This window comes from Gouania willdenowi, chromosome 3 (assembly GCF_900634775.1).
Source record: "Gouania willdenowi chromosome 3, fGouWil2.1, whole genome shotgun sequence".
Taxonomy (NCBI): domain Eukaryota; kingdom Metazoa; phylum Chordata; class Actinopteri; order Blenniiformes; family Gobiesocidae; genus Gouania; species Gouania willdenowi.
Genome location: NC_041046.1, coordinates 21,784,575 through 21,811,074, shown reverse-complemented (window position 1 = coordinate 21,811,074; position 26,500 = coordinate 21,784,575). Strand labels below are relative to the sequence as shown.

The 26,500-nt window shown below is 38.1% G+C and overlaps 1 protein-coding gene and 1 long non-coding RNA gene across 3 annotated transcripts in view; one reads left to right on the top strand and one right to left on the bottom strand.

Annotated features, from left to right (window-relative positions):
• The window catches only part of ush2a (Usher syndrome 2A (autosomal recessive, mild)), a 227,032-nt gene that overhangs the window by 38,494 nt on the left and 162,038 nt on the right, over nucleotides 1-26,500 (bottom strand). For both annotated transcript variants that reach the window (XM_028473043.1, XM_028473039.1), the window contains 7 exons: nucleotides 22,675-22,872; nucleotides 22,384-22,538; nucleotides 14,229-14,427; nucleotides 7,100-7,207; nucleotides 5,019-5,202; nucleotides 1,876-2,033; nucleotides 261-419 (listed from right to left, as the gene is read on the bottom strand). In XM_028473043.1, coding sequence (XP_028328844.1) covers nucleotides 261-419; nucleotides 1,876-2,033; nucleotides 5,019-5,202; nucleotides 7,100-7,207; nucleotides 14,229-14,427; nucleotides 22,384-22,538; nucleotides 22,675-22,872 — 1,161 coding nt within the window. The remainder of the gene's footprint in view (nucleotides 1-260; nucleotides 420-1,875; nucleotides 2,034-5,018; nucleotides 5,203-7,099; nucleotides 7,208-14,228; nucleotides 14,428-22,383; nucleotides 22,539-22,674; nucleotides 22,873-26,500) is intronic.
• The window catches only part of LOC114479408 (uncharacterized), a 28,615-nt gene continuing 18,848 nt past the window's right edge, over nucleotides 16,734-26,500 (top strand). Inside the window, exon 1 of the long non-coding RNA XR_003675993.1 lies at nucleotides 16,734-17,049. This is a non-coding gene — a long non-coding RNA (uncharacterized LOC114479408). The remainder of the gene's footprint in view (nucleotides 17,050-26,500) is intronic.

The window sequence follows — 26,500 nt, the reverse complement described above, 5'->3', positions numbered from 1 at the left end:
CTTTCAAAAGATCAAAACACGGCCAAATGTTCCTCAGAATTGACCACCACCATAATTTTGCACATCAGTGGGACTGACACTTTAACTTGCTTTCTACCAGTATCCATTATAGATAATATGGCCAATAAAAACTGTCAACTGTTGTGAAAGGAAACATATTCACTTTTTGTTTGTGGGAAATATATATATATATATGTTTTTTGGAAAGAATGATGCCTGTTTTCGGAGTGTAGAGCACATGGAGTGGAAGAAATAATGACCATTCTGGCAGGCCTGTACTCTAATGTAGTAGCTGGTAAAGGGCTCCAGGTCCTTAATAGTGAGGTGCAGGTTCTTCCCAGCTTGACGCACTATGACATTGTTACTTTCTGGATTCAATAAGATGTTGTAGTTTATTGGTTGGCTCCTGTTCAGTTGAGCTGTGGGATAACAGAAAATACATCACAACCAATAGATAGACATACATGTATACATGTTGGAAATCTGATGGCAGATGTATATCAGGCAAGGATTTCTAAAATATGAAGACATTACTGAGTAAAAGTAAAGATAAACAGAAGCTTTGCCCTAAAGTTAAAGTTTTTTTGCTCACAACTCTTGCACATGGCCTCCCAACTAAACACAAATGTACACATGGAGACAAAACTCAGACAGATACGCACGTGCACGCACACACGCACGCACACACACACACACACGCACACAGTTAATATTCTCACCCAAGGTTTTTCCATAATTCAGGCCAACTGTATTGTGATGGGTTATTCAACATTCATGAACTCTTGATATCTTGAGAACGAACTGATTACCAGACAAATGAAAGACTTCAATTATTCACTTCCTCCATCTCAAACACACACAGATACACACACACAATTCCAGAACGCACACACACAAACACACAAAGTTGCTTATGTGTGACATTAAAAGGGTTGTTCTTACCATATCAGATGTACTGTTAGTGTCCTGATGAAATTCCAACCAATCATCAGCACTGGTCTCTCTCTTTTTTTTTTTTTTTTTTTAAAAAAACCAAACAGTCAATGTCTACCTTTATATGCAGACACTAACACATTAGACGTCCAGAATCATGTCACATTTTCTCACTATTCTTGTGCACAAAAACATAGCATGTGCTTAAACTGCACTATTTGGTTTTTTTTTTTCAATATTTATACATCAGTGCTTTGGCTGTCAGAGTATGCACATGAACACATGCGTGGCCATACGCACAGAAATGCACAGTGGCAGAATCACACCCATATATACACAAACTAACACACACAAGACAAAAACACTCTGGACCCTGAGCTCAGGGAGTTAACCAAGCGTGAGAACACAGCCGATATTTCCTCACCTTTAAAATCAACCCATAATGACAATAGAATAGGTCTGCCTATGGAAATATTTTGGAGTGATACGCACACACGCGCACGCACACACACACACGTACATGCACGCACACGCGCGCACACATACTCTCAAAAGACCAAAACAAGGCACACACACACACAGAGTGAATGGTCTATGCTATTTGGGGCTTGAAGCAGTTTCTGAGATGGGGAAATCAGCCTAATAAGAGAATAATAGCCAGTGATAGATGGGTTGGGGCAGACAATCACTGCCCCATAAGCATGAAACAAAGCCCCAAGTGTGTGCTGGTGAATGCCTGAGTGTGTGTCCAGGTCTTGAGAGGGCAGGAGGTGAAAAAAAAGCTACACAATGCTTTTGTTTGGGCCTGACCCTTTAAAGTCTGACTTCTTCACTCAACATTTATCGTAGTTTAGTAGATCTGTAGATTTATTAATTTAACGATTCAAATGAATATACGAATAGATTACCCATCCATCCATCCATCATGATCTAGCTACTTACCAGGAGAGGACCAGGACAGTGAAATGGAATAGGGTCCTGACACAGTCACATTGTGCGGAGGTTGGATCCCGGTGGGACATGCGAGTGGTGTTTGTATAAGATATTTTTCACTCACACCAGTCCCACCCTTTGTGCTAGCTTCCAGCTTATACAAATACCTAAAAGGGGAAGAAAATGGTGGGATGTGAAAACAACAGCCAAGAAATTAAAATGTGAAAATCGTCAAAAAATCAGCTTCACACTGAACAGCATAGCGTGATGCGTCTGTGCCATATCAATTACAATTACATTTCATTTGTCATTGCATCAACTGTGCCATTGTGGGAGACTGTGCTCAGGTGGTAGAGGGCTAGTCTTCTGATCTAGAGGTTGGGGGTTCTACCCCAGTGCTATACCTGTCTATGTTTCAAAGTGTCCTTGGGTAAGACCCTGAATCCTCAGTTACTCCCAGTGGTCCACTAGCTCCTTGCATGGCAGCTCTGTCCCATTGGCGTGTGAACATGAGTGTGAATAGGCAAATGAGCTGATATTGTGACACGCTACCTCAGTGGTTATAAAGCGCTACATAATTCAAGTCATTTACCATTCAGTGCCATAAGTGTAGACATGTTCAAGTACTGTTAGTTTTTGGCTTCTTCCAAAAAACCTATTATGTGGTATAACTATGTTTCTGTCTGTCCTTGTCTTCCTTTTTTGGATGTACTGGCGTTTGAGCTAGCAGCATCTGATATGTTGTTTACAGTTTAACCAGCTTAGGAAAATGTCATATGATTTCTCCCTATCCTGCTCTGTTTATCTCATTCTGTCCTGTAAACCCAACTGGTCAAGGCAGGGAGTCCCATCTCTGTTTGGTTTTACTGGAGGTTTCTTCTAAAATAGTTGTTCCTCTCCTCCGTAGCTGATGCATACCCATGTGAAATGTGGCCTTTTTCCTGTCTTTATTGTTTACAGTATTATGATAAGTTCCATGAGATTACTTTGTTGTATTTGGGATTATATAAATAGAATAAAATTGATTTATATTGAATAAAGATAACGGAGGGGAAAAAAATTAAAATCTGCAAATCCCCTACACAATCGATCCATCCCTCACACTCTATAAACCCACATAATAAAAAACACACAACTAACAAGGAGCAATACAGATCTGCTGAAGGAAATATCTCACAGGTGTTGATCTGTACACAATTTTGGACATCTTGTCTTTTTTTTAATGTGTGACTGTAAATATCTCTATTTGCAGTTCTCTTACAATGTTTGATTTCGAGCGTTTTTCTTCAATTCTCCTTCTCTTCTAAAAAAAATTTTTTTAGCGTCACATTTCTGTCCAGTTTATCAGAAAGCATTTAAATAGGAGTCATATACCTGCACTTATGCAAATGAGAATAAACTTATCAGGATTTTATGCCAATTGTTATTCACTTTTTTCTTAAACTTGTCATCAAACATATTACTGCACAAGTGTTAAAAAACCTAAATATTCACAATCTCCGTAGAGATTGCCACCATCGACTGCAAATATGACTCCTAATGATTATCAAAGTAAATGCCAATACAAAGACACTCATGAGGTTCCTTTCACTCATTTCATCATTCAGCCTATTCAGTCTCTTTCATTTAAATTGCTGCCACTCCTCTCTTGCCCTGCATATGACATCATAAGATAGATTTCCCTTTTAACACTACAAGGGTGGTTGGTGGTAAAGCTTACATTAGCACTGTAAGTGAGCCACCATTTAAAATTGAAAGCCTTTAATTTGCTATAAAATCCATGACATGCATTATGAGGTTGTAGTGTTTCGTTATTATTTCTGAACAATATGTTTTCAACTGGATAAGATTAATGCATTTGGGCAGTCTTAAAACACAAAATAGTGTTCTTTTTATTCTAATACATATAGCAATAAAAAAGGCTAAAATGATGTGCTTCTACAGTATGTGTCATACTAATAATATTGAGGAGGGTGGAAAAGACAGAGTGATAACTCGGTGGGTAGATGAGGCTGGTTGCAGTGGGGAAATGAAGTTAAACACTTCATTACTGGAAGATATTTACTTAAATGTAAACACTGCCCTGGGATATCAGGAGTAAAATTGTGTATACGTGGGGCAGCTGGTGTATTTTGTTTGGTAGAGGTATGAGTCTTGTGAGGCCAGCCAGAGGGAATAGGTAAATTCTCTCGTCATCTTCGACACATCCTGGGCTGTCGAAGCAAAGTGACAGCTAATCAACATTGTCATAAATAATCAATGGCCACTTTGAGCAGACTCTCACACACACACACGCCGCACACGCACGCACACACACACACACACACACGTGTCTGGATAATGGGGCTGGTGCTCCCTGTGTAATTCTCAGCGCAAGGCTAGCTAAATTGGAAAAAGGGGAAGAGAAGGAGAATGAGGAACGAAAGAAACGATGGGAAGGTTCAAAGGTTTGGCAAAGAAAGGAGAAGTGAAGTGGAAGCCAAACCAGTGACGAGAAGCAATGGGACTGGGACGGGAATGCCTTCTAGTGGACTATCTGGAATAAGGAGAAATTAAAATGTCTCTCACACACATACACACACACTCGCACGCAGACAGTCCTCTCATCCTTCTTTCTTCCTTTCGCTTTCTCTCACACATTAGGGAGATTGGAGTCCTGCAGGGTCTTACCCCAGCAAATCTATTTGGGGGTAAAGTGAAATTGTCTCTGGTGTGGGAGGGATGTGGGGAGACCGCAAAGATGAGAGCGGAACAGGGAAAGTATCATTTAACGCTCCCATGACTAAACGAGAAAACCCATGATAGAAAAAAAAAAACCTGGGATGAATAAAGGTGAAATTAAAATAAATAAGTAAATAATCGATGCTTCGTTGCAGTTTGTAAGCAAAGCGCAATCTGATTTGTGGTTTTAATTTGTGTGCATGGCCGTGTTTGTGTCTGTGATTGGAACGTCAAATATTTGCTCATTAAATGACACAAACAGACATGTAGAGAGAGCAGTCCTAAGAGAGAGGCATCGCTAGAGCGATAGGAATAGCTTTTAAACTGATGAGTAAAACCAAGTTACCACAGGGAAAAAAAGGTGATTCCTAATCATGAAGTGGATGCAGATGTTTGAGTTGTGAAAACAAACATGGTCACATGTTTTCCACCTGTGGTTTGGCAGGAGTCCAGTGTCAGTATAATTCCGGTCATGATGGTCTCCGGTAAAAATGGTGTGACCGTCTCTCTTTAGTCTGTACTGAAAGACGTGTCCATTAGGCTGGGATGGCTGATCCCAGTACAGCTCCACCGCAGACGTGTTTATTATCAGGTGTCTGGGCCTTGACCACACACCTGAGGAAAAAGGAAAGAATGAGTTAATTTATAAAAGTGGCATTTTTAATTCATTACATTGAGTTTTTTCTTTTTTTTCTTAATTTTTTCAAAAGAATTTAAAAATAAAAATAATTAAAATCAGAAAGTACAAGTTCAATCGTGTGGTAAAATGGTAACTAAAATGAGAGCCATGTGACCAAGTCATTAAGAAAAATATGTTTGTAAAAGAGGGATATATTTTCAAAAGATTACAATAAAAACAATGACAGGAAAAAACTGAGGAAATATAGTATTAAGGAGATTTGTTTTACACACTAGAATAGTTTGTATAAAACTCAGTTTGGTTTTAAATAATAGATTAACAAGTGTTTGTTTTACAAAATATTTAAAAAATCCAAAAAGACATTTTGCAACAACAAAAAGGGGGAAAAGAAACTAAAATAAAATAAAGATTAAAGGGTTTATTATGCATGGAAACCTTATTTGACTGACTGTTATACCACAAATGTTATGCAAATAATTTTATATGGTTTAATCATTTTTAATTATGGTTAATTAATTTTACTGTGTTTTCACGCTTAAAAAAACTACAAGAATGAAAGATTGGATTAGGCATGTAAAAAGAAGGAGACAGAGGAGACAAAATAACCAAGTAAAGTAGACCAAGACAGTAAAAAAGTACAGATGTGGCTAAAGAATATAAATCATTCACATTTTAGGAAATTAAAATCAATGACATCATTTTGTTTGAACAATAAAAGGTTCAATCTATGAAGTTAACACAGAGAGAGAGAGAGAGAGAGAGAGAGAGAGAGAGAGAGAGAGAGAGAGAGAGAGAGAGAGAGAGAGAGAGAGGGGAAAGGTAAAGCAAGTTGTGCTGCAGCGAGGCAGAATCCAAGTGGTGGGAGGAGAAAAAAGGTGCAGAAGATGAGAAACACTGAGGTACAGCGCTAAGGTGAGCCCTAAAGAAACAAACAAAAAATAAATCAATCAAGTTTGATTTGATCCAGTTTGTTTCTGCAGTGACTGAAACCTATATTCAATCAATAATATGGTGTCACCACCCTTTGCCTTCTAAAAAGCGTGAATTCTTCTCAGTACACTTGCAAACAAGAACTCCACTGGTAGGTTGTTTTAACATTGCCAGTCCCAGTATAAACCTGATGGTCGTCAAATCACCCTACTTTGTCTTGGCCTGCTCGCTTATTGACTGATGCAGTATAAAAATGATGAAACCATCTTCCACACACTTATCTTGGTGGCAGCGTTGTAGTTTTAGAATGTCCTACACAGAAGTCTAATGAGTTTGACATGTGAACATAACAATCCCTTATTTTGGGCAATTGTAATTGTGTTTTAAAAGAACAAATGTTGGTACTGTTTGGTTTTGTTTTACTTTGAGGTTGATACTAATATTTTTGTATATTTTTTTGTAATATGTAAGCTTTCTTAGTTTACAGCAATTTTTTTTCAACGGGATAAAACGTATGCAAATGTACTCTACTGTAGATCTAAAACAGCAATTCTCCATATACAGTGGGGCAAAAAAGTATTTAGTCAGCCACCAATTGCGCAAGTTCTCCCACTTAAAATGATGACAGAGGTCTGTAATTTTCATCATAGGTACACTTCAACTGTGAGAGACAGAATGTGAAAAAAAAATCCAGGAATTCACATTGTAGGATTTTTAAAGAATTTATTTGTAAATTATGGCCCCATTGTAACTACACAAAACAACAACAATGATTAAAAAAGCAACAAATAACTAAATAATAAGTTTGATCAGTTTTAATCACTAAGTGGCTTTGCACGACACAAAATCAGGATTAATATTAGATTTAACTTAAAATGTTTTTTGCAAAAATGAAATGAAAACAGTTCAAGTGCTGAAGAATCAGTATTTGTGTGTTCTTACCAGCAGGCACAGATTGTAGGGTTTGTCCAGTGGTTGGTGAACTGGTTCCACATCCAGTGGTTGTACAGGCCACCAGTACAAAGCTGTACTCTGTGTATGGCTGCAAACCTGGAGCACAAAGTCATGTATGGAGATCAAAGGTTAAACGTGAAAATTGGATGATTTTACACTTTAGTGGCTCTCATTTTGAGAACATGCCCAAAATCTAATGAACACACACAGCGAGCGTGAAATTAAACAGTGACTTAAAAAAACGGCCTAAATGAAAACATTTTCCTTTTTATTGGCGATTTCCCTGTATTTTCCTACTCTCTCTTTTATTCACTGCCACTTCTCAACACTCTCTCAACGGATGGATCCATATCTGTCGGTGTTAAATTATGCATGCCATAACTCAATAATGAAACAACGAAAAGATGGGCAGCCGCGGAACTGACATGGGATAGGACCGGTCCGACGCTGTAATGTCATCAGCTTTGATCTATGATAATTATGATACCTCTGTATGCGTTTAAGCTACTGTGTCCAGACATGATTTATTTATAGGCGCTTGCTATGGAGTCTAAAAGAAATCACACAGCACCCGAGTGGTCCTTTAACAGCAACCACAGGAAATCAGCGTTCATAAAGCCATTTAAATAGTGGAAGTCGCTCAAAATCCCACATCGTGCTAAACAAAGTTATCCTTCCTGGTTGAGGGAAACCTCTTTTTCCCCAGTTCAGATCTACTTCCTACTCTAGTTTAGAGGATAGGTGGAGGTAGGAGGATGAATGCAAATCTTCAGTGCTGTCAGAGGGTTTGACTGGATGGTTTATGGTCATTCACTTAGCTGACAGCATACAACAGCTTGCAAATCAAATCCAACAAAAATGAATGAACGGAAACGAATTTATTTCAAGAGGATGACTGCATAATGCAGTGTGTTGAATTCTTAATGAGAGAAATTGAGAGCGGTTTTAGTGAAGAACAAATGGGTTAAAGAATTAATAATTTCTCATCAATCAGATAAAGCAGCGTTGTAATATAATTAGATGAATCCCATGAAGTTATTGGCAGTACTAGGTTGTTACTCAGATAAAACAATGGCGGATTTTTTTTTTTTTCTAACACATTAAAAAGCAATCATATGGGAAATAGATTTTTTTAAGACATTTACATCTAAAATTGTGAAATATTTATAAATATAAACTGAGCTAACCATTACATTAATACATTGTTTTGTGGGAATGAGAAGCTGTGTGCCTCAGCACCAACACACAAAGTAAAAAAAAACACACACACACATTGTCGTTCCCAGTGAAACGCTCTGCCACATCTTTGTCATGTCCCTTTCTACTGCTTACCCTGCTTAACATGCCTTACAGCCTGCCATGCTTAACCTCACTCTGATCAATGCTTCTGTGATAGTGCGTGTGCTTCAGTGTGTGTGTGTGTGTGTGTGTGTGTGTGTGTGTGCTTTAAATGTTGCCACTATGTTGACCAGTAAATAAAGAAAACCTTTGAGCCATACAACAGTATGAGGTTGGAAAGTTAAGGCCCTGTTACACTATTTATTGGTGCAACTATGCATGTGCCAAAGTGTGTGTGTGTGTGTGTGTGTGCACTGTAAAGCTACAGTATATACAGTCAAGTGAAGCCATTTGTCACAATGCTGAATAAAGGGAAAACCCTATTGCTAGACCGGGGACACACAAGGGTGGTGTGTATTTAAGAAGGACACAAGTCATGAAACTTAAACTGGAATAAACACATGGTGTGTTTTAGCAGCTATTCATTCAAAAAAAACCTGAGTGACAAACACTAACACAGCAGTGAAATCGAGGATTATTTCTTTTGATAAATTAATAAATAAAAACAAACTAATTTACCCATGAAAAAATATAAATCTGCAAATGAACACCGCAACTAACACATTTCATGTTCAAGTATGTTATTGATTACCTTTAAACATTCCACCTGAAGAGGGCAGTGTTGGTCTGCTGGAGAAAAGACAACATCTACACTGTGTGTGTGTGTGTACATCTGTAGATCTAAAGTGTCATTTATGTGTGTGTGTGTGTGAGAACCAATACGCCTGTGTGCTAATGCGCTTGATTATGAAAAGACATAGGAAGCTTTATCATTTTAACACTGATCACTAAGAAGTGAAAAATGGGTAGAAGAGAGGGGTGGTGGGTGTGAGCAGCCATTGGGTCTGTTACCCAGAGTGAGACAAGGTAAGTGTCACTGTGAGAGAGCTGGACACACACACACACACACACACAACACTGTGTTTTTGTTTGTGTGGGACACAAGAGATACAAATACAAAAACAGCCAGGACACCATAACAATAAGACTTAATGCTCATCTATCCATGTGCGTATTAAAGTGAACTGATTTCCAACTGCATTTTATTGAACGCTTGAAAGCTCCCGTATATGAGAATATGATAGGACGGCACAGGCCGCAATACCACATCGGTCACCCGATACAGCCAGAGAGGGAAGGAGATTTTAGTCAGATGGAAAAAATAAAAAAGGAGTCGAGAAAAGTCAAATGAATATAAAAATGTAAGAGAAGCGTGGTATAGTTAGACAAAAGAGTATGTGAGAGAGGCCTGTGACGTATGAAGAAGTAAAAAAAGAAAGAGGAGAATGACAGGAGAGAGCTTTGATAACACCTCTGCTAAATAATTAAGAGTGGACTTCCTGGCTGTGGCACCCTAATGCAGAGACTGTCTGGGATGGAACACTGAGATCAGGTTCACACACACACACGCACACACGCGCACACACACACACGCACACGCACACGCACACGCACACGCACACACACACACACACACGTCTTTAAATTACCTTCATTGGACCTTACACTACTTTCATACATTTACTATATTAGAGGACTGCTGGATTTTCAAAAATCATAAATATCCTGAAACAAACTTTATTTGTTGCTATGATACTTGCTTGTATATGTGTGTTAAAAAAAAAAAAAGTATGATTATAAAAGGACATAACGTGGGACTTGGGTGTGTAATTTTAAACTGTACATGTTCACATGAGCACGAATGATAATTAAAAATCCTTGAATCAGAGAAGTTTCATCACCACATTCGAAAGCTGTATTATTTTTACATTTGTCTTTCAGTAAGAAAATTGCGATTTTTATAAAAACTGCATTACATTTGCCATTTGACAGTAAAGTGTCAGCCTAAATTTCTACAATGCGAATAAAAAGCTTGACATTTTCCATGTTGAAAACTTGAATTTCTTACCCCAAGTGTTGGAGTTCAACACTAAATAAAAGGAAATTTTTCGACATAAGCTTATTTCTTTCGACATCTGATAACCAAAACATATCTTTCCCCATCATTTATCGTCAAAAAAAGTTAAACTACAGCTTGAATATTTAAACACAGACTTTAAAGTGCTCCATCAAAATGCTCAACACACTGTATATGTAGCAAATGTAAAACTGACACCTATGACTGAAATCTGATTTAAGAGTGATACATGAGAGAGAAAGTTCATGTCTTCCTCATTTCCTTCCCTTGTGAAGTGTACATATGTCTTTACTTATATCACAGAGCCGTCGGAGCGTGAAGGAATGCATTAATAAATAAAAGAACACACTCTATTCCCCGCTGTTCTGAATTAATAGCGAGCCAGCAAAACACCAATTAAACACATGATTAATGCCATAATCTATATAATTGCAGGCAATAATTCATCAAGAGCTAATGATAGCAATACTTAATATCGATTCACATGGGGTGTCTTTGTACAGTAGTGCTTAATTCTTCCTATGAAGCGTCACTTTAAGAACTGCTAAAATGCCATTAGTAGAAGTCTCCTAAGGCAAACAAATTAATGCACAAAAAATAGACGCACATTCATTTTGTTTGGAGATTTTTAGCTGACATGACAAAACCAGTTTTAGGCCACATCAGTGCTTTTTTTTTTTTTTTTTTAACATGAGCACTTAATACAAAAGATTAAAATAACTGATTTATTGCTTAGAAAAACTTGATTTTCCTTAAGTGTATCCCGTGTACATATTTTATCAAATGGTTTTGCTAAAGACAAATAATTTTTTATGTCAATCCTTCTAAAATGTGACATCCATCCATTGTCAGACCAGCTTGTTCCTGTTTTTCAGGGTCGCGGGGGTCTGAAATGTACTATTTGACAATCTTGACAAATAAAAACAGCTGCTTTAAAAAGTTCTTTAAAAACTCTTTCTGATGAAGCAAAGTGGGTCTAAAATGTATTTGATGAAACAAATTATACAGCATAGTTATTTTAGTGAAAAAGATTAAATTCATCTTACTTTACATGCATGTTATTGGGCTGTGGGAGGAAACCAGAGCCCAGAGCAAATCAATGGACGGGGAGTAAATTCAAACTCCACACAAATAGATCCAAGGTTTCCACCCCAGGAATCAGAGCCAGGGTCTTCTTGTTGTGACGTAGTATTAGAGGTAGGAGAAATACTCCATGCGTTGTCATTTAGACATAGTGATCAATATTTGATGCATACATTTCAAAAAATAATTTATTTAAATGGTAAGTTGATACACAAAATACAGTAGAAGATGCCCATGGATACTTTAGAAGCACAACAGCACTTGAGCTGCTGATTTAGTTAATATAATATATAATATAATAAACTGTATATAATGTATAATTTACAACAGCCCTTTTTGTTTATTGCATGCTGAACAGTATACAATGTGAACATTTTTAAATCAAAGTTAAAGAGTCTATTTTTCTCTTTACTGCGTATGAGGGATATTTTTGGTCATGTTGTTGATGTAATGTGTTTGTTGATGATTTTAAATTATTTTACTGATGATTTTAATTTATGTTCTTATAGATTTTAAGCTGTTGAATGTTTTCTGTTGCACTTTTTGATCATGTAAAGCACATTGCGTTGCCTTGTGTATGAAATGCGCTATACAAATGAATTTTCCTTGCCTTGCCTTGCCTATACAAATGTCCTCTGCTGGTTTAATAAAATGTAAAAATGTGTTTCCTGTGTCTGAATCCAATTTCTATGGTTTGAAAAGCAGCAATTTATCAGTGGTGACAGTGAGAATCAAAGAAATGCTGTTTAAAAATATGCATCGATTCATAATGAATTGTAATCAAATCGTGAGATTTACACCTCAAGGCAGTAGACTGATATACCACCGTGCTGTCTTTCATTATTCATCTTTTTTTAATGAACAACAAAAAAAAAAACATCTGCTTTTAGACTTTATTGTGTTTGAAGAGAAAATGGTTTATTTAATTATACACAAATATTATTGCTTCCGTCACAAAATAACAAAGGTTGGGTAACTTAGACTGTTTTCACGCAACACTTTTAAAAAGTGGAAGAATTTGCCAGCACAACGTAATTCATTCAAAACAGCAGCTTAGTATTTTTCTTCAGCTAAACTGAATCATAACAATCTGATCGCTAGAGAGAAAATGGGCTTGTCCGTAAACAGGAAGAGATTCAAATTCTGATGTAGCTGGTTATGATTTACAGTCCGCATAAACAGGACTGAATCACAACATAACATAACCGCTAGAGCGGACATAGGCTTCTTCTGTGAACAGTCGCATTTACAGACATTGGATTTAACTATTATTGTTAAATTACCAATAAACGGAAGGAGATTTGTCACTTTTAGAGTAAGTATCAACTAGGCCACTTGGAGTGAGGCCCAAGGCCAAGGCAGGTTGACTTGATAATACTGTATCATTTTTTTCTGCAGTCAGTGCCTTCTCCTCACCCTTCTCTGTCTACTCTGTTTCAGGTGTCGTTAAGCTGATGATGACAGTTCCTGATCTGTGGTTCACAGCTCAACTAGTCTGGGACTCTGATGTTCTATCTCTCTATCCTGTTCTGTTGGTCTTTCTGTCCACTAACCCCAACCAGTCACAGCAGATGGCTGCCACCTCTGAACCTGGTTCTGCTGGAGATTTCTTCCTGTTAAAAGGGAGTTGTTTCTTCCCACTGTCGCTAAATGCTTGTTCATGTGGATTTTGTTGGGTTTTCTCTTTCTCAATATGAATTTTATATTTTGATAAGCGCATTGAGATGACTTTGTTGTAAATTGCGCTATACAAATAAAGTTGAATTGAATTCAACCAAATATGGAAATACCTAAAACAAGAGCTGACCAGGAGATCCAACTACTAAATATTGTGGTGCTTTAAATGTATTTACATTTTAAATAAAAATTGTAATAGAGGCATGCATGGGACGTCCGGGAGAGAGAGATGCTGCTCAACTTGTGGCTTCGGCTCAGTACGGAGAAGTTTACACACACACAGTATTACAGCACGTTACCATTGCTGGCTGTGCTTCACAAACAACGATACATGTGAACCACTCCTGACCATACCAGCCCACCACAGGCACTGTGGGAGTAGTCTATTCACTACTGGCAAAGCTCATGCCTGGTTTGTGTCCAACACAGAGCGAAGTGAAAACTGTGAACGGAAAACCAACCAAAAGAAAAATCAAATTCTAAAAATGTCCTCACTGGTTATCTTCTACAGTAAATGAAAAAGACAATCAACTAATGCTTTGTATAATTCAATATATTCACAATAAGCTATTCAACAAGAACAAATTCGTTCAGTTTTATAAATCAGTGCATTGTTTGCAGTTCTGTTTTACTTTTATGACAATTTTATAAGCTTCCAAATATAAAAATAATTTATAAATATATAAATTATATATAATATATATAATAATATACAATAATTTAAATGTATATGCTTTTGTTACACAGTTTTTAGAAAAAAGCTTGTTTGGTCAGTATTTATCTGGCCCTAGTCCCTTTTGTAACATAACTTAATGTTGTTCATTTGTGTTTCTTGTGTTTTATTTTTTCTTTGGATGTTTGTTTAAAAAGAAAAAAAAAAGATTAGGTGGAATGTTAAGTATGGCACTGTTTCTTGCTCTAACCTGGGCGAATGTCAAATAAAGTAGACTGATGATTAGAACGAGAGGATAGAAAATCATTAAGTGTGAAGGAAATACTTCAACAGGGCCCAAGAAATAAGGAACAAACAGAGAAAAAGCATGTTAGAATCTACCACAAATTACAGACTGATGTGAGCACATTACAATGCAACATACTCACCAGTCATGGTGTAATTTTTGGGCCCATTAGTGTGTGTAAATATGGTTCCAACACCAGTCTGGTTTAGGTGATACCGCCGTATGAGGCCATTAGGGCGAGATGGCTCAACCCAGCTTAGAGAAAGAGAGAACGGGCTGATGGCTGAAACCACTGGAGGCGTCACATTCTGTGGGACTCCCTGATTGGTCACTGCTACCACCTGACACACACACATACACAGGGAAACACAAACATTATAAAAGTAATATTAAAGCCATACAGTTTGATGTACACCATACAAATTGAAAGAAATGTATCAACACATGAATAATAATAAAATAATAAATAAATAATGTTAATTAAGAACACATATTTAAAGTTGACCTTGCATATTTTAGTAGTTTTTTGGTATGTTGATTACCGGTAGGTAATACTATTCCTCATATTTATAAAAGAAAATGAAAAGAAAAAGAAACAAAAAACTGCAAATTTGGCATTTTGTCCAAAAGAATTAACAGCTTTCTTCAATATAAAACTGACATCAGGATTAAAATAATATTACCACTTGTCATTGCCACCAAAAGAAAAAAAATCGCAAAGTGAAAGAAGACACGCAAGTTAGCCTAATGCAAGAAATATTACAGCTTCTAAGTGCAACCATCAGTGGGATCATCAAATGCAAATTTGGGGTGAGAAGTTTTTAGCCCCCAGTGAACGCTGGGTGAATGTGAAGACCACAGAATCACAGAGCAATCTGCTGCTAATGGCAACAGGGATATCCTGCCTTAATAGACTGTCACTAGCACTTCAACTACCTGTCCCGCATGGTGCAATGCAATTAGAGCACGGCTGCAACAACTGGGGAGACACACAAGCACATGCACATAGATAAACACAGGTACATACAGGTATACACACATCTGAGATCAACAAGGTAGAAGAGAGGAAACAGCAAAATAAGGCAGAGAAGAATCAATTGGCAGCAAGTTATCAATCAGTGTGTGCTTCATCATGCTGTAAGGCTTAATGTTTTTCAAGCATTTGTTTGAATGAAAAGACGATAAATGCGATAAATGTACAAATGCCTCTGTACACGCAAGCTGTTTACAGAGGCTCAAACCTGAAACAGCCTTGGTCTTTGACATAAACTTGAGAGTAACTGAAACTACGGTTGAAGTCAAGGCTTTATTTACTGTAAAGATGGTTAAATGATGAAATATGCCAAAAGCTTTGGAAAGCAAGTACTTGGGCTAATTTCGCACTTGTGATAAATACATTTATCTATTAATCGATGGATGTTTTATGCTTTGTTAATTTTTCTCTCCAAGTTTTCAATCGAAGCAAAAGGAAAGTATCCCAAACTAATACTCGGATGTTGAAAAAGAAGGATGGAAAAGGTTACGAGTGGAAGAAGACACTAGTAGGGAGGATCTGGGGAATGAGATGTAAGGATCAGGGGAATGACAGGAGACATACAGCAGAGAGAACAGGACAAAAGGATTCAATGAAAGAGGTAGGCCAGTCGCTGTTCCTCTGCTTCAAGTGACCGACTGCATTAGATCAGTAGCTTCTGTTGTCACAGCAGGTGTGTGTGTTAGTGTGCGTGTGTGTTCCTGCATTTGTTTGTTTGTGCTTGTGTGTATGTGGACAGAAAGGGGGCTGATGCCAGGTAATTGCAGTGGTGTAGTAGGTTAGCCCAAGTTATCCTATAATTGGGACTGTTTGGCCAATTTTCACCAGTGTACAAACTAATCCAAGTCACTCTCCCTCACTCTTTTCCTCCCTCGCTTTCTTTGTGCAGACCTATTATCGTGTGAGACGGTTTGTGCGTGAGAGCGTGTAGATGAGGGAGAGTTGTTACCTTAGTTTGTGGACCTACCTACTGTGAAGATGCTTCCATGTGTACATTGTTCTTGGTTGAATGTATAAGGTTCTGTGAAGTGATCTAGGATTAAGTCCAAGATTTCCAAAAATAATAGTATCTTCGTTCCCCTAAGCTCTTGTATTTCTTTAATTATGCTAACAACATTTTAACTTTTATCATCAAGCATTTTATGTGAAACAAACAGGAGGAAATATGTTCAACTGATTATAAATCAGAGTTTTATGATGTGTTATATAAAATAGATTCATAGTAGGATAGGACCAGGATGGCGATAAGTTCCAGTAAGTATACCTACGATTGCCATTTAGCGAGACAACGGCCAGCTTATATTAATATATTTTATATTTTTTTCTAATGGGAGTAAACCAAAGTTGCGGACAACAATTAGGTGTTACTTATGCTGCGTTCACACTGAATGCATCACAAAATGTCCAAAGTCAATGGATAGATGATGGTCCCAGATGCAAAATCTTTCCTGTGCGGCGGTGCACATCAAGAGCGTTGGCCGTGCGAGCGCGCTCCCAATTTTACGCATATCTGCACATCCGCGCATTCGCAAGAGTTGATAAAATTGAACTCCTGCGACAGTTTTGCATGACGAAAGCCAATCAGTCTTTGTTGACGATGACGTCAGGCCGTCAACACGGACACCAGTCTGTTCATCCATTCAACCATGGAGTAGTAGCTGTGTGTGACCACCTGGAGCTGTATGACACAGCCTTTATAACCAGGACCGGACTCGGAAGGACTTGGCATGGAGGAGAATCAACGAGGAGGTGGTAGTAGCAGGTCAAAGTTCTCTCTGGAGTTTTCATCTTTGAAAGTAGGCACTGAGCTAGGATAGCATTAGCCGCTAATCACACCGGCTTTTTTCACTGGTTCTTTATGTTTTTGAGAGGAGAAAAAGGAAAGCAGCTCCTCGTTTCAGCAGGCTGTGAAACTCACAGAGTTGGATGTGTCGCTGGTGGGCGGGGCTTCGCTTCAAACACGTATATGAAACAAATTGGGGACATTTTTTGATCCTGCGAAACATGCAGGATCAGAAGACGCATTCGGTGTGAAGGCAGCATTAGTAGTAAGTAGCATCATTTCATTCAGATTTGGTCATGTTGCCCTGTTGAAATGACCAAGCTTCACGTTCTATTTACATACCTGTCAAGTATCCCGTTTTGGCCGGGGAACTCCCGTATTTTATTTTGGCGATATAGAAAACATAATATTTCATATATATCTATATATATATATATAGATATATATTATAGCTTATTATGTATCAAAATACTAGTTTTAGGAGTCGCTGCTTGTACTTCTCAGAACAACATGTAAAGCTCAGTTAGATGGATTTCTGAGTGGCACATATTGATCAGCTGTTTGTTAATAAATGTCCCTGTGTAGCATTTTGCATCAGCAAATTTAAATTTAACCCATAATTGTCTTTCTGGTCAGATTTTATTTGATAAAATTATCGAGATTTATATCATATATCACCATTTTGAGAAAATATATTGAGATATGAGTTTTGGTCCATATCGCACAGCCCTAGTAGGAATGTCCACAGCATTTCAATGTTAATAAAGGTCGACCAACCAGATCCTAATCACAATTGTATATATTTTATTTGCGTTTGTGGACTCTACTCAGCCACTAAAGCTTGCGAGCTCAAATCCCTAATTTAAACAGGGCAGTCTTTACCACTTTTAAGTCATTAGCAATCTATTAGCATGTACACATCATTGGCACTCTTTATTTGGGATCTTTGTCATTTAGGGCTAAAGTGGGGTACACTTTGAACAGTACCCTTGCTATGTCACAAGGTTAACTAAAAGGAAATTGCATACACCCAGTCACTCCAACAGCCAATTAACAAAGTTCAGTGAACAGAACATTCATATTTTTTGGACTGTGGGAGGAAACCTTTAACAAAGTCAACCCACGTACTCAGAAACTGAGCCAGTAACAAACTGAAAGCAAAATGAAGTTGCATAGGCAGCTTAACTGATTTGTGTCAGGGCACTGCCATAATGCAGAATTAAACGCAGTAATCGAGTTGTTGTCCGGCCAATAGTTTCACCCTGTCCAAAAAATAAATAAATAACATTTCATGCATCTTTTTCATTGCTCAGAGCAAAGGAACCAGATGATGGTGTTATTACTAATGCAGTTCAGCTTGGTTCATGATTGATTTATTGTTGTCATATGCCAAACTTCTATCTAGATTGTGCAATCCTATGGTGGCGAGGATCTAGGGTTGTCACGATGCCAAAATGAGTAACCACGATACTATACCAGACAAAGTATCACGGTTTCCAGGTAATATCGTGATACTGAAGCCTATTTTTTATTAATAATATTTTTATGCACTGCAATGTATTTGTACAAGTTAGAAATACTTATTAATTACTTATAGTGTTGTTTGGTGCATGATAAGAGTACATGAACAAAAGCATATAAGGAATAAAATAAATGAAGTTAAAATTTATATGGTTGAAATGAAAAAATAATGGTTCAGTTTCCTTTGCACATCAATTTATGTTTAATTAATATAAGTAATCAACTTGGGATAACAAATCCACTGTCTTTAAAAAAATTAAAAAGAAACTATTTGACAATAATGCTTCTTCTTCAACATAATAAACCATAGAGTATAAAATACAATAAACAGGAACTAAAAAAGAGATTGCTCTGAGTCCGTGCGGGGGAAAAAAAAAAAGTGTTCCCTCCTTTAACTCCCTATAGCTGGTGACAGCGCCTGCACAGTGGATCTCCTATTGTTTTACTGTCTCTGCCTCGTTTAAAGCTGAAATAGTTCCAAATGGGACTTTTGGAGTTTGGTTTTTTAGCAAAATTTGGCACTCAGTCCTGGTGCTTCTGCCATGTGTTGTCTCGTGTTTGTGACTGTACGCCGTGCACGTGTCCAGGCAAGACAGAACTTTAGCTTGTTTGTTTTGAAGCGAGTTTCTGTCGAAGTGGAGCTGTCTTCATGGAGCTCGTTCTGCCAGCAGAAACACACAAACTAATCAGCTAACAGGCGGGCGGACCCAGCGTGCAGAAACAGCCTATCATATCTCCGGACGTCACCAGTAACAGACAAACAGCCAATCATTCAGAAGCTGTGGAGTTCGGTTGCCATGTTGGATTGTTTTCATGTGAGGAGCATGCATTGAGTGTAGACTGTGCAGTGAGAAGCCGTGAAGAGAGTGGAGGCAGCCGCTATGGCACCGGTAGTATCAAAATCCACGGTAGTACCGTCATGTAGAATTTCTAGTATAGTAGGAACCGTTTCAATTTGGCACCGCGGGGTACCGTGGGTATCGTGCAACTATACTAGGATCTATTCCAGTTTAGTAGTGGTGAGTGGCCAGGTATGAAAAACTAGTTCAATTTCAGACCCATGACCTTCAAACTGTGAGTTATCATAAACAATTTCCAGCAACAGAACTTCTATCATACATTTCATGCATATCTCCAGCCACATATTTGTTGGTTTGCCCTTTATACAACAATTTGCGCATCAAAAAATTAACTGTTAAATTAGCTTAAAAAAAGCTTTGAAAGACAGTTTCCAACGTAAGCTTTCATTACCACTAAGCCATTGAAATTAATTGTTTTGGTGATATCAGCTCAGCTACAGCCATAGAGATAGCAGGGGGAGTTCTGTGTGAAGGTATTATGGATGCTATCGTAAATATCTGTTAGGCTCAGCAAATCCACAGGCTTTCATATGAGGGAAGAGCTGAAACAAGGCTAAATAACTTGTTCCTGTATGGGAGCAGTGCAGAGTTCACACAACGTAAAGCTGTGACACACTATGGTTTTATGAGGAAAACCATGCAGGTGTAAATTAGTCAAAAAAAGAACAGCAGAAGTATGTTGTAATGTAGGGTCTATTATCTGATGTGGTGAGCAGCAATCCTGTTTTTTACTTTACAACAAAAGGTTCAGTTCCACACAGGTCGAGATCTGAAAGAGCAAGGGTGTGTTTTCTTGCAACATTTGTTTTCTTGAAGTGTTCATGGATTTTACTTCCTTACTTCATTTCTCAGATAAAAAAAGAGAGGTTTGGTTGACCGGGAGTCCCAAAAATTAAGTATAAAGACATGTTAGTAGCCGTTTCTGTGAGATTAGGCTGCCATGGATCCTACATACTGCAACTCTTTTACAAGAGGCTAAAAAAACATTACAGCCACATCGCAAACTTTTAAATGATTCCAGTATACAGCGCTTGACAGTATCAATGCTCCGAGCAGGGCTTCCTTCTTGAAATACCGCCCATGTAAGTTTGGAGAAGGCGCCCCGTCGTTGGCCAGGTCATGTGACTTGGAGAATGCCTGGAGAACGTATCACTTTACGACAGTCACGTGACCACAGGCTCCGATATACTCATTGGGCTAAAGCTTTAGCTACTATTTTTCCACCTGATCAACTCCTTGTCATGGCCGAGGCAAGCAAAAAGTTTAAAACTGCTTCTGAGGAGACTAAAAAGAGAAAACGTGAAAGGAATCGTGCTTGTGTAAAAACAAGAGTCGATCTTGAAAAGGAGTGTGCTCGTTGGGGTCGGATGAAAGAAGAAGCGGGATGTAAAATCGATTCTCTTTTCTCAACTTTATTATTAAACTGGTAAGTGAACTCTTTGCTCCTAGTATACATTTATACTGTATGTCTGTCATTATTTTCACTGTTTAGTAGAAGCTAAATACGGGCAGATGAAGCTAACAGGCTACAAACCACAGCTAACGGCACTCCATAGCCTGAATGTGTAAATCTCAGGCATTTCACGGAAGCGACAGATTCCGACTTACATAAAACTAACTTTACTTTTCTGTAATGGTGAGTCAATGATCTCTCTTCAATCAACAGGTCAACTACTGTCTGCATACAAAATCAAAAGACAAAGGAGGCTGGCCCGACTGTTGATTTTTGCGACAGTGCTGCAGCGCTTGTGGCCACTAGGGGCGCAGAGGTAAAAGCTACAGGTCTAGCGCCCCCTAGTGGCCAAAAGTTACACAGTGTTGCTTTAAATAATGACCAACCACTGGATCAGTGGTCAGTTCACCTGCAAATGATGAAAGCTCTGAAAATGTACCAATTTTGAGGAAGGCTCAGCATATCCAAGCAATTCCTATTTCTTATTATCTGACACTTACCCTTATACAGGCGTAGGAGGAAAATCCTATTTTGCTTTCAAAATGAACAATAAAATATGTTTGAAAAAATAGAAATGAAAGGAGAGGAATTATTAGCCTAATGTGTTGCCTTTACTCATCCTTTAACCCTTTTATTATCCTTAAATACTACTAACATATTTTACCCTTGGGGTCAATCTGACCCCAGGGATATTTGCCTCCAGAAAATGATTTTCAGAAAATTATTGACCAAGTTTGTGTGTCAGGCACTTTGTTTATGTGTTGAATACATACAGTACATAACCTCTTGATAAAGAGAGCTTGACCTGTTCTCTAGCGCCACCATCAGGCCAAACCTGTAAATTAGAATTAATTTATCTTGAATCGTTTTCATCCAAATCTTCTCAAATTTCCTGACGGCATTAACGACCACAATAGTATGAACCCTTTTTGTTGTGGTGATGATATGACCTTTTTATGAGGACGTAAGGTCACACATGGGTCACACACAGACAGCGATGTTTACACAGGTGTAACAGCTTGGGAGCAACACCAATGCATTCAATATGTGTTTAGCACATTGAAAAAATTTTATGCTTAATCGATTATACCCATCAAATTAGGAAATTATATTAATTATGAAGCAAAAAAAATAAAGTCAACTATATGTTTTTTGAATGATTATAAAATGGGGTCAAATTGATCCCAAGGATAATAGGAGGATTAGTAAAATATTTAAAACATTTTTAAAAAAAACAACTTTTTTTTTAAGTCTTTATTTGAAGGGACAATGCATAGAGACATTAAGCTAATAAAAGACAGATATATTCAACACCAGATTATAGATAAACAAAGTAAAAATGTGTTAAAACTCAAAGCGCAACAACTGCAATCAACATTTTTTTAAAAAAAGACTCATAAATTGGAGAAGTAATGAAAATTGAATAGGGTGCCACAAAATAGTCACACAGTTGGAATAATTCCATTATGAAACATAAGAGTGTGAAAGTGAATTAGAGAAAAACAGAAGGAAACACATAAATGAGTTAATTATCAACGGTGCAGGAGAACCACTCAGCATTAACCACTGGCTTATTAACTTTAAATCAACTGTTTATGATTCATCTTTTACAAAGACAAGCAGCCACTTTAGCACAGGCAGTCTTACCTTTGTACTGTCTGTGCAACCAGCCCTGGTACAGGCTCTCAGCTGGTAGCTGTACTCCAGGAAAGGCTTGATCCCACCAACATCAGTGAAAATGTTCTCCTCTCCACGGTAACGCTCTTGTCCATCTCGCAGTATTACATAGTAGCTGATTTCTCCTGTTTGAATTTATTTTATCGTGTTAATACTTAGTATGAATATTTAAAAACAAACTTAAAGTCTTTGTAAATGATAATTTATTGACTATGAGGAAGCGTCAGCAGCATGCAGTTTGGTGATACTGGAAGTACAAACCATTGGGTCTTGCAGGAGCTTGCCACAGCAGCTGGATAATGTCCGTTCTTTCACCATGGCGACGCCAGCGGGGTGGTGCCACGCCCCACGGTTTGTCCTCGTGGGTTGTCACTTCTGTGACATTGCTGGTTTCACGTCCAAAGCTGTTCCAGCCACTGACTTGGTACTGATACGTCGTAAAGGGTTCCAGGCCCGAGTCTGTTTGAAAGTCAACAAAAAAATGAAGATCAGAAAATCTAAAAAGAGTTTTTGATGATTTTGATGTTTCTTTGCATCATATCAACTTGCCCTCCCTGATGGAGTTGATATCACTGGTTTATTGTTGTAAACATCACAGTTCTTATACCTTCAGAGATGCAGGATGTTACAACCCTTTAGGCAAGGAATCCATGCAGTAGAATATATACATTCAGATAAACAGGGCACATGTGGATGCAGTTTTAGGACCATAAAGGGATTGCTGCTGTAAACAAGTCCAGATTGTAACTGGCAAACTGGGACTCCTTCGTTTACTACTGTGAAAAATGGTGTGGCAGAACACACACAGTGACACACAGGGATCTAAATAAAACACCATGTTTTCACGATAACACTCAAATACCTACAAAAAAAATTGTTAAGAATAATTAGAAAATAAACACGTGTGTGTGTGTGTGTGTGTGTGTGTATGGACAATACATTTTGAACTAAAGCAGTCACCCCATATGTGAGCTCCGGAGTGTGATCAACATATACCATGATGCTCTGAAACTGAGCATGTGTGCATGAGTGTATGTGTGCAAGCAAAACATCTGGTGTATGGTGGGTGGCGACAGCTTTATATGCTTCTGCCCAGATGGTGTCACAGCATCACCTAGGAACACACGCGCACACGCAAACAGACACACACACACACACACGCATTATTCTTAAACAAACAAAAAGGACAACCTAAACGACAAACTCACACACATACATACATGCTTCTATTCCCTTTGGGCAGATAAATAGTGGTAATGATCAAATAGCATTTAAACATTTAGCAAGTTTTAATGACACAAGTGTGCACCACTGAGATTTCCACCATTACAGCCATTAATGTACATTATAACAGCTGTTCTTTTAGGCTTTGGTGTGTATGAGGAAGAGCGTTAGTGTGTGTGGAAGGGCATTTGTCTGATAAGCTGACACTTTGTAGGATTGTGATCTGAGGGCCAGAAATCTCTATAATCACAAGCTTTAGGGATGGACCTTCTGGATGAAATTTCCACTATTCTGGACGTACAAACACACAATGAATCAATCAAATGAGGAAGCTTGAGATTACTACAAAGATTACTAATGAGTTTATATGAATGCCTGACGATTCTATAGGTTCTGCAACCGTTAGGAAGCATCAATTATTTAAAATTTGTGCACCATCAATTTCAGAAAAGGTCACAAGTAGTTGGAAAGGTTGGAAACAATTCAGTCCTGTCACATTTATATGTTTTTATTTTATTTTTAAATGTCTATTAATTATGCTTAATAAGCTGCAAAATCTTAATTAAAACTGAAAAGCCTTGATTAGGAAACTTCATTAGAAAAAATGGGTGGATTCACAGACAGAAAATAAACAATCCAACTAACTAACTAACTTGACTAAAAAAAAAAAAATAGAAATAGAAAATGAACCATAGCTTTAAAGGGTCATTTATATGAAAAAAAACACTTTATAATGGTTTTTCTACAGTGATATACAGTATATTCCTTTAGCCTCATTCAGAGGGCCAAAGTTGAAAACGTTGTTTCCTCCCTCTCTTGCTACTTCAAATGGGCGAGTTGGATTTTCCCCTTACTAATGTCATAAGGTGGAAACTCCTCATCCTGACATTCCTGGCTCCGCCTACCCTATAAGAATGTGAGCTCCTCCATCTTAAACTACCTTAGAGGTAAAACAAACATAGCAAAGGTAAGGTAATATTACAGTTGGTATCACAGCTAACATCTTTAGGTTAAGTATATAGATAAATAGAGCGCTCACAATCAGTTTCATTTTTAGTAGCCATTATACCACCTTGTATCGCCTTTATGGGATTATCTAACAATGGACTATCGTCTTAAATGGACCATTCCTGTGGTCGGAAGAGGTGCAGATGAAAAGAAAGCTGCCTAGCAGGTAATGTGAGTGTTTGAAACAGCTGACTCAGCTAATAGTTGAAAGTTTACTTCCCTGCGGTGCAGATTGAGCGTTCACAATCAGTTCCATTTTTAGTAACCGTTATGCCACCTAATATTGCTTTTATGGGACGATCTGACGTGTTTGTGACCCAATACGACGCAGCGGTTGGAAAAAACAATGGACTATCGTCTTAAATTGACTCTGTGGTCAGAAGAGGTGAGGAGGAAAAGGAAGACTGTTAATAATTTACTACTGCTGCTGTGATAAACACACACTGAAGCAGTGTGTGTTTAAGCCTACTGATGCATGGTTTGAAGGCCCAAAAAAGACCCGTTTTCAGGAGCACACTGAAAGTGACTTTTCAGATGGCTAAAACTCCAGAAAACAGGCGAGTTTGGGAAAATAAACCTCAAATACTATGTTGTTGGGGTTCTTAGAACAATTGGAGATGGGTGAAAAAATAGCACAAAACTGGACCTTTAAAGGGGACATATCATGGTTTTAAATCCTTCCTCTTTACATATAAATCATACAGTTGTGGTCTATATAAAGCGGAACTGCAATGCTTGGGTCTGAATTCCTCATTATTATAGCTCCACAGGCCCCTTTTCTGATGTGCTTCTGAGAGCAACTCCTTTTGGTGCGGTCTCTTTAAATGCAAATGAGACACTCCATACCCCGCCCCCTCTTCAGGTGACACTCGGTTCAACTCCACCCTGCTCGGCCATTTTTGTAGTATGATAGAAGAGATACGGTTATGTAGCGGCGCATAAACTTTTTATTCAGAGGTTATTTACAAAATGTCAACAACGGAAGACTTGTCCATCCAGCCTTACATGTTCGAGCCAGAGTCGGACCCAGCGGAGCGAGATGAAAATGAAGATGATGAACCTGCAGAACCCTAACAAGTGAGCTAACACAAGCACCGAGCTAACGCTAGCGCCAAGCTAACGTCAGGAAATGCATTTTAATACAGTCTTTTCAAAGACAAAAACGGCAAAATGAAATGACTAATGAAAACTTTAGACTTAAATTAAATCACGTAGGCCATATCATCAAGGATCTAAAACGAGCACACAGCGCTAACATATGAAGACGGTGCAACCTGCTAATGCTAACAAAACAATGACAGGGACGTCTTATCATCACACTTTTTAGCGTTATTTACAGCTTACCAAAGTGCTCTGTTCGTCGTCTCCAAAGATAGAAGGAATTGAACCCTCAATCAGACAAAGTCTTTCGGCAAATCCTTCTTTATACTGGTGGAGGTTGCAGAAGCAGTCATCCTTGAAGTGCTTCGCACACACAAAAATGACCTTACCCACAGATGTGGGTACATTTCCGTGAAAAATAAAACTCAACCAGGCACTTTGAAAAGGTTCTGATGCTGGGAGACGTTGTAATGAAGCGTGTGGGTTACTACATCCAACAACCCAACATTTTGACTTATCCTCTCGTAACTTCGGCATCCTTTAGCTTGGACTACAAAATAAAAGCGAGAAATAAAAATGGCGAATTGCTCGAAGTGTTGGACCTGGAGTTGATGTACTAATTTGGCAGTTCCCCTGCAAATACTGTGATGTAATAGTTCAAAAAACGCAATAGAGAATAGAAAAATTGAAACAGATTGAAAAATATGAGCAAAACAGAATATAAAAATATCAACGGAGCACCTGAAGAGACTAA